Source organism: Gobio gobio (assembly GCF_949357685.1).
Source record: "Gobio gobio genome assembly, chromosome: 17".
Lineage (NCBI taxonomy): Eukaryota > Metazoa > Chordata > Actinopteri > Cypriniformes > Gobionidae > Gobio > Gobio gobio.
In genome coordinates, this window is record NC_137110.1 from 2,343,998 (window position 1) to 2,362,592 (window position 18,595).

At 37.4% G+C, this 18,595-nt stretch overlaps 1 protein-coding gene across 1 annotated transcript in view; it reads right to left on the reverse strand.

The window, feature by feature from the left end:
* Positions 1-18,595, reverse strand: part of nav1b (neuron navigator 1b) — a gene marked incomplete at its 5' end in the record, with an annotated part of 186,525 nt that overhangs the window by 77,014 nt on the left and 90,916 nt on the right. Inside the window, 3 exons of the mRNA XM_079841024.1 lie at positions 486-890; positions 5,308-6,043; positions 18,023-18,326. Coding sequence (XP_079697150.1) covers positions 486-890; positions 5,308-6,043; positions 18,023-18,326 — 1,445 coding nt within the window. The remainder of the gene's footprint in view (positions 1-485; positions 891-5,307; positions 6,044-18,022; positions 18,327-18,595) is intronic.

The following is an 18,595-nucleotide window of genomic DNA, read 5'->3' on the forward strand; positions in this document are numbered from 1 at the left end:
CCACTTTAGACATTCTACTAACTATGAGTAACTTTGCAACTACATGTCAACTAACTGCCATTAGAGTATTTGTAGACTGTCTGATTAATATTTACTAAACGTTTATTTTGTTGGGCCCCCAAAAGACATTCTACTGACTATAAGTAACTTGGCAATTACAATTCAACTTATTCTACTAACCCGAACCCTAACACCTAACTATAACCTACCAGTCTACTGACAGTCAACTAATACTCTAATGACAGTTAGTTGACATGTAGTTGCAAAGTGACTTATAGTTAGTAGAATGTTTAAAGTGGACTATCGAAATAAAGTGTAACCAAATAAGAATATACATTTATAATTAAAAAAAAATGCATGGCCTAAAAGCCACAGTATTGATTTAATAGGGATTGATGACAGTTATGCTGCTCTTGACAGGTTTGTTCATTCATTATTCTGTATAATTTGCTGTACTGTGCTCAGTCATAAAGCCCCAAACTCACCTGTCTCCTAAAGTGATGGACGTCCGGCTGCCTGCGCCCCATGTCCCAGTGCTCCGGGCCTCCTCCCGCTCCCCCAGATGGGTTTTGGTGGGCAGGCTCATATGGAGAGGCAGCGCCTCCATGCTGCGGTGCAGGCCGGACATCTTGGGGTAGAGGATGGGGGAGCTGCTGACAGACAGAGCCTGGCCGGAGAAGCAGCTGGGAGAGTCGATGTGGAGCACCGGAGCCGGGCTCGGGGTGAGGCGGGGGGGCACGCGGGAGCCGGCCAGGTCCTGGAGCTTGGAGTAGGGAGGGATCTTTGGAGGAAGGTCTTGGATGGTGATGCAGCAGTCCAGACTGTTGGAGTTGACCTTGTCTAGGTGAGCCAGGCTGGGGGGATGAACCAGAGACTTGCTGCTCAATAACCTGTGGAGGAAACGCAGCACATCAGCCTCATCACGTCATGAACTCAAAGACCTGCAGGACTTCAGCATCCACAGGAACTAACAGGGTTCCCACTCGTCCTGGAAAACCTGGAAAATTGATGACAAAATTTCCAGTCCTGGAAAACACATGGAAGATTTGAGAAAATGTAAAATGTCCTGGAAAATCTTGTTGTTGTCTGGGAAAATTCTTTAAAAAAAAGTTTTTTCTTTAGCCGAGTATAAAGAGTTTATCGCTGGCCCAAAGAATTAGCTCTAGTTGCAGAAGCACATGTTCAGGAATGCTGAGTTTGATGCGTATGAGTAGTATTTTTGAATAATGATGTTTAGTCTTGTGTTGCCACTCTCAGCCGTTAGCTAATGCTAATGCTATAACTGCTCAAATGTATGCAGTGAATGTTAACCCGTAAGCTGCTACCTAATCACATCATTTTGATATAAAGTCACATTTGTGTGTTATAAAGTCACAATTGACTCTTTTGCGCAGTAGCGAGTTTATATCTTGCAATTCTGACCTCTTTTCTCAGAATTGTGAGATCTAAACTGCAATTGCAGGTTATAAAGTCCAATTCTGAGGAAAAAAGAATTGCAACAATTTTCACGTTTATATCACAAATATGTAAACTCGCAATTGCGAGAGTCAGAATAGCGAGATAAAAAGTCACAATTACTTTTTTTTTCTATTCTGTGGTGTAAACAAGCTTCCATAGTCATAATGTTTGATTAAGAGCTCATATTGAAAAATGCTGGATTGTTAAGTAATGGCCATAAACTGGACGGCTTTTAAAGACTTAGAAAGCAATATTTGGCATGATCCTTGTCTTTTATTCCCACCGTAGTAAAATTGAAAATGTCCTGGAAAAGTACTGGAAAATGGTTTCTGAAAAAGAGTGGGAACCCTGACTAAATCAAGAACCAGAAAATCACCCCCAAGGCTCTTTATGTCCGGTTACAGAAAGGCTTTCAAATAATTGAGTAGCATAACTTGCATAATATGAACACACAGAGAAGTATTCCCTGCAAAAAAGTTGCCTATTAAAGTTGCCTTGTTTATAAAATAAAACAATTATTTATATATTATATACTTTTTTTTTTTTTTGAACGGCTGCACAGCTTGAGACATTTGTTAATTATTATTTGAATTATTATGACTGGTTAAATATTTAATGTACAATGCAGAATCATCCGCTGTAACAACTTAAATTTATTTAAATAGTTGTTTTAATTAATAAAAATTAATTCATGATATTTTCAAATCAAATAGTTTTTTTTTTCAAACTAATGGGAAAATTAGGAAGACTGAAGTAGCACATCATAAATATCGAGTTTAAAACATCAATATTTATTTTGATAAATTTGTATATATATATATATATATATATATATATATATATATGATATATTAGCACTCTCAAATCGATTAATCGTGATTAATTGAATCTAACATAAAAGTTTGTGTTTATATAATATGTGTGTATATCCACAGACACATATATATATATATATATATATATATATATATATATATATATATATATATATATATATATCAAATATATAAACACAAACTTATATTATATAATATATTATATAAGCGATTAATTACGATTAATCGATTTGACAGCACTAATATATATTTAAATAAATATGTAAACGTATGTGTTTTTATATTATATTTATAAAATGACAAATTAAAACAAGAAAGTTATTAATTGACTAGAATCAATTTACTATATATATATATATATATATTAGTGGTGGGCCATTATCTTCATTAACGCGCTGCGTTAACGTGAGACTCTTATCGAGCGATAAAAAAAATATCGCCGTTAATCTATTCTCAAAGTTGGGTTGGGAGCAGGGTCTATACTACTCAAGCTATGATGACTTTCACCGTGATATTTTAGCGCGGATGTATACCTAACAGAATTGCACTGTAGGGGCGAGAGTGTTGTCAAAAATATCCATATTTCGATATGTATCGATACTGAAATATCTGAAACGATACGATACTCATTTTCTACAGTATTGATATGACAGTGTGTTAGTATTGGTGTGACCGGTCTGAATTTCGTGCAGGATTGCACATAACGTTAATTCTACTAATTACCGCAGATTTCGCGCTCGCATCTGAAGCGCACACACACACATACCGTAATAAAGCCGCCTCTGACATACAAGTGCAAAAATGAGCTCCTTTTTCCAGCTTATTAATGGTCAAATACACTCAAAAATGTCTAAAAGCCCATCTTGGTGAGTCTTAACGTAAACACAGTCGTAACAGCTCACAGGAACAGTGTTTGGGATCCATGCGTGCGTCAGGTCTTAAAGGGACAGAAGTTATTTATTATTCAAACTACAAAAAGACAAACGGTCACTTACGAGCAGACACATTCTGAATGCCTTCGGCAGAATTCAAATGAGCCATTTTAATCTGGATTAATTCCAAGATTACAGAGAGATTAATCTAGATAAAAAAAATTAATCTATGCCCACCACTAATATATATATATATATATATATATATATATATATATATATATATATATATATATATATATATATATATATATATATATATATATATATATATATATATATATATATATATATATATATATATATATATATATATATATATATATATATATATATATATATATATATATATATATATTTATATAATATATTAGGGCTGGGCAAATTAACGCGTTAACGCGAGCGATTAATTTTTTCAGCTTAACGCATTAAAAATATTTAACGCAAATAACGCAGCGTCCGTTTTTATATCCATTTTTGCTTAGCGTTACATGATCATCACGCTCTTATTCATGTAAATGCTTCCAAGCGCGACAAGACACAAGAGAGCGCGCTGTATGCCAATGTCCTGTGTGTGTGTGTGTGTGTGTGTGTGTGTGTGTGTGTCAGTGTCCTGTCTGTGTGGATGCGTCTCATGTCAGCTAATCAAGGGACACACACACACACACACACACACTCGACGCATAGATAGACTCGCGTCAGTTTCCTGCTCACATCGAGTTCTCTTTTGCTCTTGAACAAACAATAACAACAACACAGAGGATTTTGAGTATTCTCATATTAGAGTCTTAAATTAGTTAAATAACGTCTTAAATGAACTTAAAGAGTTGTGAGGAAATGAGATGCGCGGGACAGCGCGTGAGATCTGCGGCTGATCTTAAAGTGACAGTAGCACTGATGATGATGTCATTAATGTTCATCAAAGAACAACGGGAACAGAGAAAATTTTAGCTTTAATGATGATTCATCTATATTTAATTTATTATTTATGCAGTTAAGAAAGATAACTATTACATTTCTGTATATATATAACAGGGAAGGCCATGGGTAAATATAACATTTATTATTTTGGGTTTATGTAAAGATTGTTTTAAGTTCACTTAAATTAAAAGTTGTTTTTTTTAAAGCCTAATAAATGTTGAAATTGGGAGCTTTCAGTTATACAGTAACGTCATTAATGTTTCATAGACACTTTAGTATCAGTGATACTGGCCTTCATTCATAAAAATATGACAATACAACACATATTTAAAATATGCTGTCTTTAAATTGTTTATACATTAATTTGGACAGTAACTGAAATTATTACAATATCAAAATATAAAAAACGTAAAATATTAAAAACTTGCGATTAATCGTGATTAATTACAGAAAAAAGTGTGATTAATTAGTTAATTTTTTTTAATCGATGCCCAGCACTAATATATATATATATTTGGGCTGTCAAAAGATTAATCGCATCCAAAATAAAAGTTTGTGTTTACATAATATATGTGTGTGTACTATGTTAATTATTATTTATATATAAATACACACACAAGCATGTATATATTTAAGAAAAATTTTTTATTTTTATATCTAAAACATTTATATTCATATATATTATAGATTATGTAAATGTATATACATGCAAATATTTCTTAAATATATACATGAATGTGTGTGTATTTATATATAAATAATAATTAACAGAGTACACACACATATATTATGTAAACACAAACTTTTATTTTGGATGCGATTAATCGCGATTAATCTTTTGACAGCCCTAATATATATATATATAATCCAATAAGTATGCATGTATTTTTTGAAGATATAAGATATGTATATACTGTATATATATATATGTGTGTGTGTGTGTGTGTGTATATAAATCTATTTTTTTTATTGAATTATTAATAATATAGTAATATAATAATAATAGAATTAATAATAATTTATTTATTTAACAAATGAATGTCCAACAATTGTCCATTTTATAGTTTTTTTTTTTAAAGAATATGTTTTATTTGACTAAATAGTATCTACAAGTATCCTGAACTGCACTGTGCCCCGTGGTGTTCCTGCAGGTGTGGTACCGTGGCGTGCCGGTTGGAGAGCTGAGCTCAGGGTATTTGCTGCTGCTCGTCCTCCGCACTCGATGGATCTTCTCCACCGTCTCTCCACAGCAGTCGCTCTGCTTCTCGGCCTTCAGACAGCTGATCTCCAGGTCCGCTTTGGCCTTGGCCCTTTCCTTCTCCTTCTCACGATCCGTTTGGTTGACGGGGCCTGTGGTGCTCGAGCGACTGCTTGCCTTCAGGCCGCCTCCTTCTTTTCCTCTGGTGGGCATGGTGTTGTGCAAAGCTGGCACGGGTTTAAGAGTGAGGAGCCCGGCATCGATGCTGCCACTCCCGGGGCGAGAGGTTAAACTCATAGCGCTGGACTTTGCAGGCCGTGGAAGACTGCGATACTGAATGCTCCCGCGAGCGCTGGGCGCGAGGAAACCCTGTTCGGCGCCGCTGGCATCCAGGCTGTTTTTGCGGCCGCCTCCACCTGGGACGGGTTTGATGGGGATGCCCGAGGACTTCGGGGTTTTGCCCACAGTGGCCGAGCCGCTGGTGATGGTGGCGCCTCCTGCTGTCAGGACCGTGGCGGTACCGGTGCTCGGGGGTTTCCTGTAGCCGAAGGAGCCGCCAGCGGAGGGCTTCACCAGACCTGAGGGAGGCTTGCGGTAATCGCCACTGTCCCGGCCGGCATCAGAGCGGGAGCGCTGGAGACCTGTTGCCTTCACGGACATTTTCACCTTGTCAACTGCCTTCGAGTCTCCTTTGGGGACTTTAAAGAAAGAGAGAGAGAAACAGTCACTAAATGCATACACGCTAACATACTTCTACATACACACTAACATCTGCATACACGCTAATATACTTCTACATACACACTAACATACTTCTACATACACACTAACATCTGCATACACGCTAATATACTTCTACATACACACTAACATACTTCTACATACACACTAACATCTGCATACACGCTAATATACTTCTACATACACACTAACATACTTCTACATACACACTAACATCTGCATACACGCTAATATACTTCTACATACACACTAACATACTTCTACATACACACTAACATCTGCATACACGCTAACATACTTCTACATACACACTAACATCTGCATACACGCTAATATACTTCTACATACACACTAACATCTGCATACACGCTAATATACTTCTACATACACACTAACATCTGCATACACACTAATATACTTCTACATACACACTAACATCTGCATACACGCTAATATACTTCTACATACACACTAACATCTGCATACACGCTAATATACTTCTACATACACACTAACATCTGCATACACGCTAATATACTTCTACATACACTCTAAAATACTTCTACATTCACACTAACATACTTCTACATACACGCTAAAATACTTCTGCATACATGCTAACATACTTCTACATGCACGCTAACATAAGTACACGTTAACATACTTCTACACACACGCTAACATACTTCTACATACACACTAACATACTTCTACATACACACTAACATCTGCATACACGCTAATATACTTCTACATACACACTAACATCTGCATACACGCTAATATACTTCTACATACACACTAACATCTGCATACACGCTAATATACTTCTACATACACGCTAAAATACTTCTACATTCACACTAACATACTTCTACATACACGCTAAAATACTTCTGCATACATGCTAACATACTTCTACATGCACGCTAACATAAGTACACGTTAACATACTTCTACACACACGCTAACATACTTCTACATTCACACTAACATACTTCTACATACACACTAACATACTTCCACATACACGCTAACATACTTCTACATACATGCTAACATACATCCACATACACGCTAACATACTTCTACATACACACTAACATACATCCACATACACGCTAACATACTTCTACATACACACTAACACACTTCTACATACACACTAACATACATCTACATACACACTAACATACTTCTACATACAAACAAACATACTTCTACATACACACTAACATACTTCTACATACACACTAACATACATCCACATACAAACAAACATACTTCTACATACATGCAAACATACTTCTACATACACACTAACATACATCCACATACAAACAAACATACTTCTACATACATGCAAACATACTTCTACATACACACTAACATACATCCACATACACGCTAACATACTTCTACATACACACTAACACACTTCTACATACACACTAACATACATCTACATACACACTAACATACATCTACATACACACTAACATACATCTACATACACACTAACATACTTCTACATACATACAAACAAACATACTTCTACACACACGCTAACATACATCTACATACACACTAACATACGTCTACATACACACTAACATACATCTACATACACACTAACACACTTCTACATACACACTAACATACATCTACATACACACTAACATACATCTACATTCACACTAACATACATCTACATACACACTAACATACTTCTACATACATACAAACAAACATACTTCTACATACACACTAACATACATCTACATACACACTAACATACATCTACATACACACTAACATACATCTAGATACACACTAACACACTTCTACATACACACTAACATACATCTACATACACACTAACATACATCTACATACACACTAACATACATCTACATACACACTAACATACATCTACATACACACTAACATACATCTACATACACACTAACATACTTCTACATACACACTAACATACTTCTACATACACACTAACATACATCTACATACACACTAACATACATCTACATACACACTAACATACTTCTACATACATGCAAACATACTTCTACATACACACTAACATACATCCACATACACGCTAACATACTTCTACATACACACTAACATACTTCTACATACACACTAACATACATCTACATACACACTAACATACATCTACATACACACTAACATACTTCTACATACACACTAACATACATCTACATACACACTAACATACTTCTACATACACACTAACATCTGCATACACGCTAATATACTTCTACATACACGCTAATATACTTCTACATTCACACTAACATACTTCTACATACACACTAACATACTTCTACATACACACTAACATACTTCCACATACATGCTAACATACTTCTACATACATGCTAACATACTTCTACATACACACTAACATACATCCACATACACGCTAACATACTTCTACATACACACTAACACACTTCTACATACACACTAACATACTTCTACATACACACTAACATACTTCTACATACACACTAACATAAGTACACGTTAACACTTATACATACACGCTAACATACTTATACATACACGCTAACATACTTCTACATGCACGCTAACATAAGTACACGTTAACATACTTCTACATACACGCTAACATAAGTACATGTTAACATACTTCTGCATACATGCTAACATACTTCTACATACACGCTAACATACTTCTACATGCACGCTAACATAAGTACACGTTAACATACTTCTACATACACGCTAACATAAGTACATGTTAACATACTTCTGCATACATGCTAACATACTTCTGCATACATGCTAACATACTTCTACATGCACGCTAACATAAGTACACGTTAACATACTTCTACACACACGCTAACATACTTCTACATGCACGCTAACATAAGTACACGTTAACATACTTCTACACACACGCTAACATACTTCTACATACACCCTAACATAAGTACACGTTAACATACTTCTGCATACATGCTAACATACTTCAACATGCACGCTAACATAAGTACATGTTAACATACTTCTACATACACGCTAACATACTTCTGCATACATGCTAACATACTTCTACATACACCCTAACATAAGTACACGTTAACATACTTCTACACACACACTAACATACTTCTACACACACACACACACACACACACACACACACACACACACACACACACACACACACACACACACACACACACACACACACACACACACACACACACACACACACACACACACACACACACACACACACACACACACACACACACACACACACACACACACACACACACACACACACACACACACACACACACACACACACACACACACACACACACACAAAGCTGTTTCAGTGTTAATGACCAAAACATGGATGACACACGTCATCATGTGGTCAGAGGCGTGTCATTTGAAAGGTGAGCAGGAAAGCCTTGGGGGTATGACATCAGATGAAGTCATGGAGAGGACCCGATTGAAGCCATGATTAAGTTTCTGTGGCTTAAATCTACAGTACGTGAGTCATGGTGGATGGAGACGAGGGCAAGCTCCCATCTGCATTTAATTAGAGACACAGCAAAGATAACGAGCATCTCAGCCCACACAAGATATAAACTCCACTACACACGTGATCCTACAGCGGAGGAGTCCGACGAGACAAACACAATCACATCTGAACATTACAACGACAAAGAGTGACCAAGAATATGTGTGAACTTGCTTATGATGATTGGGGGACTAATTATTACTGATTGAGGAGATTCTATGAAGCTTTAAAGGCAAGATATTTGGATTAAAATGCCCACAAAAAACACTAGAATAATAAGATATTATAAAGCAATATATCAATGGGTATGAATTGATTTACTTTCCAAAATGAACACTTTCTGGCTCCCAAACTTCAGTACTTCTACATTCACACTAACATTCTCTCGCATACACGCTAACATACTTCTACATACACACTAACATTCTCTCGCATACACGCTAACATACTTCTACATACACACTAACATTCTCTCGCATACACACTAACATACTTCTGCATACACACTAACATTCTCTAGCATACACACTAACATACTTCTACATACACACTAACATTCTCTCGCATACACACTAACATACTTCTACATACACACTAACATTCTCTCGCATACACGCTAACATACTTCTACATACACTAACATTCTCTCGCATACACACTAACATACTTCTACATACACACTAACATTCTCTCACATACACGCTAACATACTTCTACATACACTAACATACTTCTACATACACACTAACATTCTCTCACATACACGCTAACATACTTCTACATACACTAACATACTTCTACATACACTAACATTCTCTCGCATACACACTAACATACTTCTACATACACACTAACATTCTCTCGCATACACGCTAACATACTTCTACATACACTAACATTCTCTCGCATACACACTAACATACTTCTACATACACTAACATTCTCTCACATACACGCATACTTCTACATACACTAACATTCTCTCGCATACACACTAACATACTTCTACATACACACTAACATTCTCTCGCATACACACTAACATACTTCTACATACACACTAACATTCTCTCGCATACACGCTAACATACTTCTGCATACACACTAACATTCTCTCGCATACACGCTAACATACTTCTACATACACACTAACATTCTCTCGCATACACACTAACATACTTCTACATACACTAACATTCTCTCGCATACACACTAACATACTTCTACATACACACTAACATTCTCTCGCATACACACTAACATACTTCTACATACACACTAACATTCTCTCGCATACACACTAACATACTTCTACATACACACTAACATTCTCTCGCATACACACTAACATACTTCTACATACACACTAACATTCTCTCGCATACACACTAACACACTTCTACATACACACTAACATTCTCTCGCATACACACTAACATACTTCTACATACACACTAACATTCTCTCGCATACACACTAACATACTTCTACATACACACTAACATTCTCTCGCATACACACTAACATACTTCTACATACACACTAACATTCTCTCGCATACACGCTAACACACTTCTACATACACTAACATACTTCTACATACACACTAACATTCTCTCGCATACACGCTAACATACTTCTGCATACACACTAACATTCTCTCGCATACACGCTAACATACTTCTACATACACACTAACATTCTCTCGCATACACGCTAACATACTTCTACATACACACTAATATTCTCTCACATACACGCTAACATACTTCTACATACACTAACATACTTCTACATACACACTAACATTCTCTCGCATACACGCTAACATACTTCTACATACACACTAACATTCTCTTGCATACACGCTAACATACTTCTACATACACACTAATATTCTCTCGCATACACGCTAACATACTTCTACATACACTAACATACTTCTACATACACACTAACATAAGTACACGTTAACATACTTATACATACACGCTAACATACTTCTACATACACACTAACATAAGTACACGTTAACATACTTCTACATACACGCTAACATACTTCTACATACACGCTAACATACTTCTACATGCACGCTAACATAAGTACACACTAACATTCTCTCGCATACACGCTAACATACTTCTACATACACACTAATATTCTCTCGCATACACGCTAACATACTTCTACATACACTAACATACTTCTACATACAGTACACACTAATATACTTCTACATACACACTAACATACTTCTACATACACACTAACATACTTCTACATACACTAACATACTTCTACATACACACTAACATACTTCTACATACACACTAACAAACTTCTACATACACTAACATCTGCATACACGCTAACATACGTCTGTCACATGATCCTTCAGAAATCATTCTAATATGCTGATAAAGAAACATTTATGATTATTATCAATGCTGAACACATTTCATATAAATATATATTATAGTGTAATTTTACTTCACAGTGGCCACACACACACACACACACACACACACATGTTTGTTTTTGTGAAATGTGAGGACATTCCATAGGCGTAATGGTTTTTATACCGTACAAACCGTATTTTCTATCCCCTTACACTGCCCCTAAACCTAACCCATCACACACACACACACACACACACACACACACACACACACACACACACACACACACACACACACACACACACACACACACACACACACACACACACACACACACACACACACACACACACACACACACACACACACACACACACACACACACACACACACACTGCCCCTAAACCTAACCCTCACAGGAGACTGTGCAGTTCACTTTCTGTGAAAAAAAACTTGTTCTGTGTGATTTATAAGCATTTTGAAAAGTGAGGACATGGGGAACGTCCTCATATTTCACCCTCTTTTTGTAATACCCATGTCATTATACACATTTGTGTCCTGATATTTCACGAAAACATGCCCACACACACACACACACACACACACACACACACACACACACACACACACACACACACACACACACACACACACACACACACACCAAGAGTTTTATTCAGTGCTTTGACCTCTATGCTTTTAATTCCTTAAATTGGTGATTATGCGTTTGCCATTTGTAAAGGTTTAATAACAGAAAATAAGTATGACAAAGCAAAATTCCATATGGCACCAGGGCTGCTGGTCTTCACTGGATCGCTGACATTTAAATGTCATTGTAAGCTTTGGATCCAGCATAGAAAGGTTGCACTGCCTACAGGAAGACTGCATCAAGAGAAGATAAACCTGACAGCTTCTCTCTCATTAAATCTACTGTGAAAACAAAGTAAGGAAAAGTTAAAGGAATGAATCGCCTAAAGATGAATATCATCATGTACAAACCAGCATGACTTAATGCATGAACCAGGTTTGAGAGGATTTACACTGGACAACTAGTCAGAATCCCACTTCAGAAGACTTTGGATATATAAGCACAAGTCATATGGACTACTTTTATGATCCATTTATGGTGCGATAATGTCCTTTTTTGAGCCTCTGATCACTGCATTTATTGTATACAAAAGCGTGGAACGATACGATAACGAGTGAAATGATGACAGAACTTTGAACTATTTGTTTAAGACTGAGTTTTGATACTGTTCATGTGGTTTCTTTAAAGTTTCCACACAGACGTGTCATGAGTTTGAGATCTGCTGAAGAGACTCTGCGTCACACATGGACTTCATTTACAGGAGATTATGGATGACAGTATTAGTAACGTAAACAGCCTAAGTTTGATTCATTTCCAAATCATGATATATTACCATTAATAAATAATCCTTTTGGAGTTGCATGTTCGGAGAACAGAAACGTTTTGTTTTGCTGCCCAGAATGGGATGAATTTATGCCTTGTATATGTGAAGTCTGAAATATATCCAAATCAGAAAATACAGTCGGTTTATGTCAAAGCTAAAGCCTAAATGTTAGCATTAAAAAAAAGTGGGTCATGAACTGGCTTTTTTGTACTGTTGTCTGAGGTCAACTTATGATGTTCACGTTTTTACATTTAAAAACATCATCATGAATAGGCTATTTTCTGCCCTGGTTTTGAGTCTAGCTCCTGGAACGCTCTGTTTTTATGGGCTTGCTGCACTGAAGATTAGGAAGTAAACACCCACTGCTGTGATTGGATAACAGTTTTGCATATTATAATGAGCTTCGGCTCCCACATGCTGCGTTCACACCAAACGCGAATTGAGCGTCTAGTTGGACGCTTGAACATTTTGAATCCATTCGCACGTCCAATTCGCTGTATAAATCGAGCGTTTGAAGCTAAATAGAAGCGCGTTCAAGGCGCTCCAGGAGAAATATGTCATAAAACACCACTCTGCCTCTTTTCATTTTCATTAAAAAAATATATTAAACATTAATAGCCACACAAATGTGGACCAGGCAACTCCTACATTATCTTCACTGCATGTGTATTTAAATATCCTAAAAAATAAAGTTATGAAACTTCTCTTTACCCTCAGTCAAAACGATTTGGCAGACAACAAATGATGATTCATGAGAGCAAAGATCAGCCGTTAGATCCACACAAGATGAATTATATCTGATGTTTAACCACTACAGAGACATCAGAGCCAGCGGCAGACGGCAGAAGGACTGGCCGAGGAAAGGCTGCTCTCACCGGGGTTAAAGGGTTAGTTCACCCAAAAATGTAAATTGTGTCATTAATGACTGAGCCTCATGTGGTTGGACACCCGTCAGACCTCCGTTCATCTTCAGACACAAATGAAGATATTTTAGTGTAAATCTGATGCTCTGAAAGGCCTCCATTGGCTCAACTTTACACTCTCAAGACCCTTAAAAGACACTAAAGACTAAAGTTACAAAGTCCATCTCACTACAGCGGCTCTACAATAACTTTATGAATTGGCGACAATAGTTTTTGTGCGCAAAAAAACCCTAAATAACGACTTACATAGTGATGACGATTTCAAAACACGGCCTCATGAAGCTTCGAAGCGTTATGAATCAATGAGTCGAATCATGATTCGGATCGCGTGTCAAACTGCTGAAATTTGGCTATTCAAACTGCTGAATCGACTCACTGATTCATAACGCTTCGAAGCTTCATGAGGCCGTGTTTTGAAATCAACATCACTATATAAGTCGTTATTTAGGGGTTTTTTGCGCACAAAAACTATCCTCGTCACTTCATAAAGTTATTGTAGAGCCGCTGTAGTGAGATGGACTTTGTAACTTTAGTCTTTAGTGTCTTTTAAGGGTCTTGAGAGTGTAAAGTTGAGCCAATGGAGGCCTTTCAGAACCATCAGATTTCAACTAAAATATCTTCATTTGTGTCTGAAGATGAACGGAGGTCTGACGGGTGTCCAACCACATGAGGCTCAGCCATTAATGACAGAATTTTCATTTTTGGGTAAACAAACCCTTTAATGAGCGCTGAGCACTGCTGATCCACTGGAACTCACAACTCCAAAAACACAAGACAATTTTTTTTAAATAAGCGCTCTCTTTATAAATAAACCACAGATTTGAGCTTTAAACAACTACATTCTCACCTGAAAAAGTCTTAAAACTACATTTTGTGACACAATAACAGTAGTGTTTTTAAATTATGAGGGGTTTCTCATCATCACTTTACCACATGACAGCAGCGAGCAGGCTCCTGATTGGTTAACGCGGCGTGAATAGATGCCAAAGTTCAAATGTTTCAACCCGGGCGTCAGACGGGAATTCGCTTCAAATGAGTAAATGCACAAAAAGCACCAAATAAAATTACTTGTGCGTAATGCGCAAATCGCGCAAGACGGTCGATTTGCGTCAATGAGGCGGTCTATCGCGCCGCAGGACCTCCAGATGCGCGTCTTTACATTGACTTAATATTGAAATCACTCGCTCTGGACGCTCTATTCATGTTTTGGTGTGAACGCAGCATTACACGTGAGGAATTGTTTTGAAAACTTCCAATGTGGAGAAACGGCAACCGGAATGATAACAAAATGTCTTTATCAAACAAACACAATAATCTCTCATCCACCCGCAATTCATTGGAATGTTATTTTTCTATCACATGGCCGGCCTGATTGGTGGATATTACCATGAACCTTGCATAACACACACACACACGAGCCCTGGCCCATACATGTTTGAGTCTGATCACGAATCGCAGGACAATGAACAAACAACACCTCAAATACAAAGGATACTCCAGCCTGTGGCAGCGCGAAGGTTATGTTCAGTTAGACACGTACATAATCAGTGGATATCAAACATGACAATGCAACACTATCACATATAAAAAACATGTTTTACTCTCTGTATTTGTTGTCACAAAGCTCTCTGTCTATAATGTTAATTTCCACTAGATGGCGCTTGTGTACTCTTGTGCACTCATTTACTTAAGCTACTTTTGACTAGTCTAATTTTGCATATTTTTACTATTTTATAATGTTTATTGTGATTTCTATACTGAACTGTTGTTTATTTATATCTTTCTAAGAGTTTTTGGTATTATTTTATTTTATTTCCATCATGATTTTGTATGTCACTTCCTGTTTTGTCATCCACATGAAGAGATGGAATGATGTAATCATCGCAAAGTTAAAGGTGTTTCTCTCTATAATCATAAGTCATCCAACAAAGAATCTTCAAGATATAATCCCCTCTCTTAGCTCACAAGCAGGCAAAAGTAGTATGTGGATATATTTTCTGTTTATTTGCGAGTTTAATGTTTTCCATGTAATTGATGTTATGTTGTATATTTCGTTTTTTGCTCAGTTCTACGGTGTTGGTGTCTATGTCAACGAGAGCATTAAACATCTGTAAAAAGGAAACCTCAGCCTTCGCATCGTGACTAAGGGCGGCATACTCTCATAATTGTGTTGCATCATTCCTGTCAGATCCAGAAGCCACAGCATCGTTTTTTAATCTCATCCTGTCTGCAAATCCAGTCTCTTGTTTATAAACGAATCCGGTGAAATGAAGCGAACAAATGCAATGTCTTCCCCACGTGAGCTGGATCTTCATTAAAAATAAAAGCAAAGCAACCATGCGTTATGGAATACGAAGGAAGTTTGACCCGGTTTAGCTCCACGTAGGCCTTGTTATTTATTCATTTATTCACCAGATCACATGTTCAAATAGGCGCTCTCTTTATAAACAAACCACAGATTTGAGCTTTAAACAACTACATTCTCATGTGAAAAACTCTTAAAACTACCTTTTGTGACACAATAGTAGTGTTTTTAAATTATGCGGGGTTTCTCATCACGTCACTTTACCATGTGACAGCAGTGAGCAGGCTCCTGATTGGTTAACGCGGCGCCAATAGACGCCAAAGTTCAGATTTTTCAACTCGGGCGTCAGACACGAATTCACTTCAAACGCGTGAGGAATTGTTTTGAAAATGATTCGCCCACAGGGTTCACAAAATATCTTTATCAAACAAACACAATAATTTATCTCATCCACCCGCAATTCATTGGAATGTTATTTTTTATTACTTGGCCGGCCCGATCGGTGGATATAACCATGAACCGTGCATAACACACACACACACAAGAGCCCTGGCCAATATAAGCACGAATCGCAGGACAATGAACCAACAACACCTCAAATACAAAGGATACTCCAGCCTGTGACAGCGCGGAGGTTATGTTCAGTTAGACACGTACATAATCAGTAGATATCAAACGTGACAATACAATACTATCTCATATAAAAAACATGTTTTACTCTCATAGTTGTGTTGCATCATTCCTGTCAGATCCAGAAGCCACAGCATCGTTTTTTAATCTCATCCTGTCTGCAAATTCAGTCTCTTGTTTACAAACGAATCCGGTGAATGAATCTTCCCCACGTGAGCTGGAACCATGCATTTTAGAATCCAAAAGAAGTTTGACCCGGTTTAGCTCCACGTAGGCCTATGTTATTTATCTAACATGCCCGCAGCGAGTCGGTGGGCGGGGCTACATAATTAGGCGTTCGTCTTCTTCGGTTAAGGCGGCGTTCCACTGAACTCTGATGTCACGGGTAAGCACATTCGCAGATCGCGCGTTTTCTGGGTTTGGTGTCAATAAAAGCTTTTCTTTGACTAACAAGGAAGTTTTCAGCTCTGAAATTTACAGGATATTATTATATCACCATGACCTTTTATATATCAAAAGCCCTTTATAAACCCTTTAAAAATCAATAAATAAGCCGTGTACATGTAAAGTCTGAAATATATCCAAATAAAAAAAACAGTCTCAAAGCTTACGCCTAAATATTAGCATAAAAACTATAAATAAGACATGACATACCTGCGATTTTTAGCACACTTTGTGAACTGTGTGTGATGGGTGAGGTGACGCCCACAGGAGGATTGCGGCTCTTTTTGAAGCTCCCAGGTTGCCCGAGGCTCTGAGGTTTCTTCGGTTCTCCTTTCCCCATCTTGTCCTGCGCGGTCCCATCGGGAAGCCGAGTTTTCCTCCACTTGCTGGACGGCTCCGTTTTCAGGCTCCCTGTGTCATAAACTCCATCGGCCTTCCGTAAGGATTTACAGTCCTCGCTGTACCACGCCAGTCCACTCTCCACCAGAGAACGCTTCTCTGCATCCGTACGCAACTACACACACACACACACACACACACACACACACACAGGAGAGGATATCTGTTAGAGAGTATAGACTACATTTGATTTAAATACACTCAGTGGTGGAAATGGCCGAAATTCACTAGGCGGACTCTATCTCGATTTTAACCCTTTCATGCATGGTGTCCACATTTGGGGACAGTTAATTTAACTCCATTTAGGGTTCCTTTATCTTGGTAATTCTCTCCAAACCACTTGAGGGCAGAGTCAGTAGATTGACAGCAATATTTTAACAATGG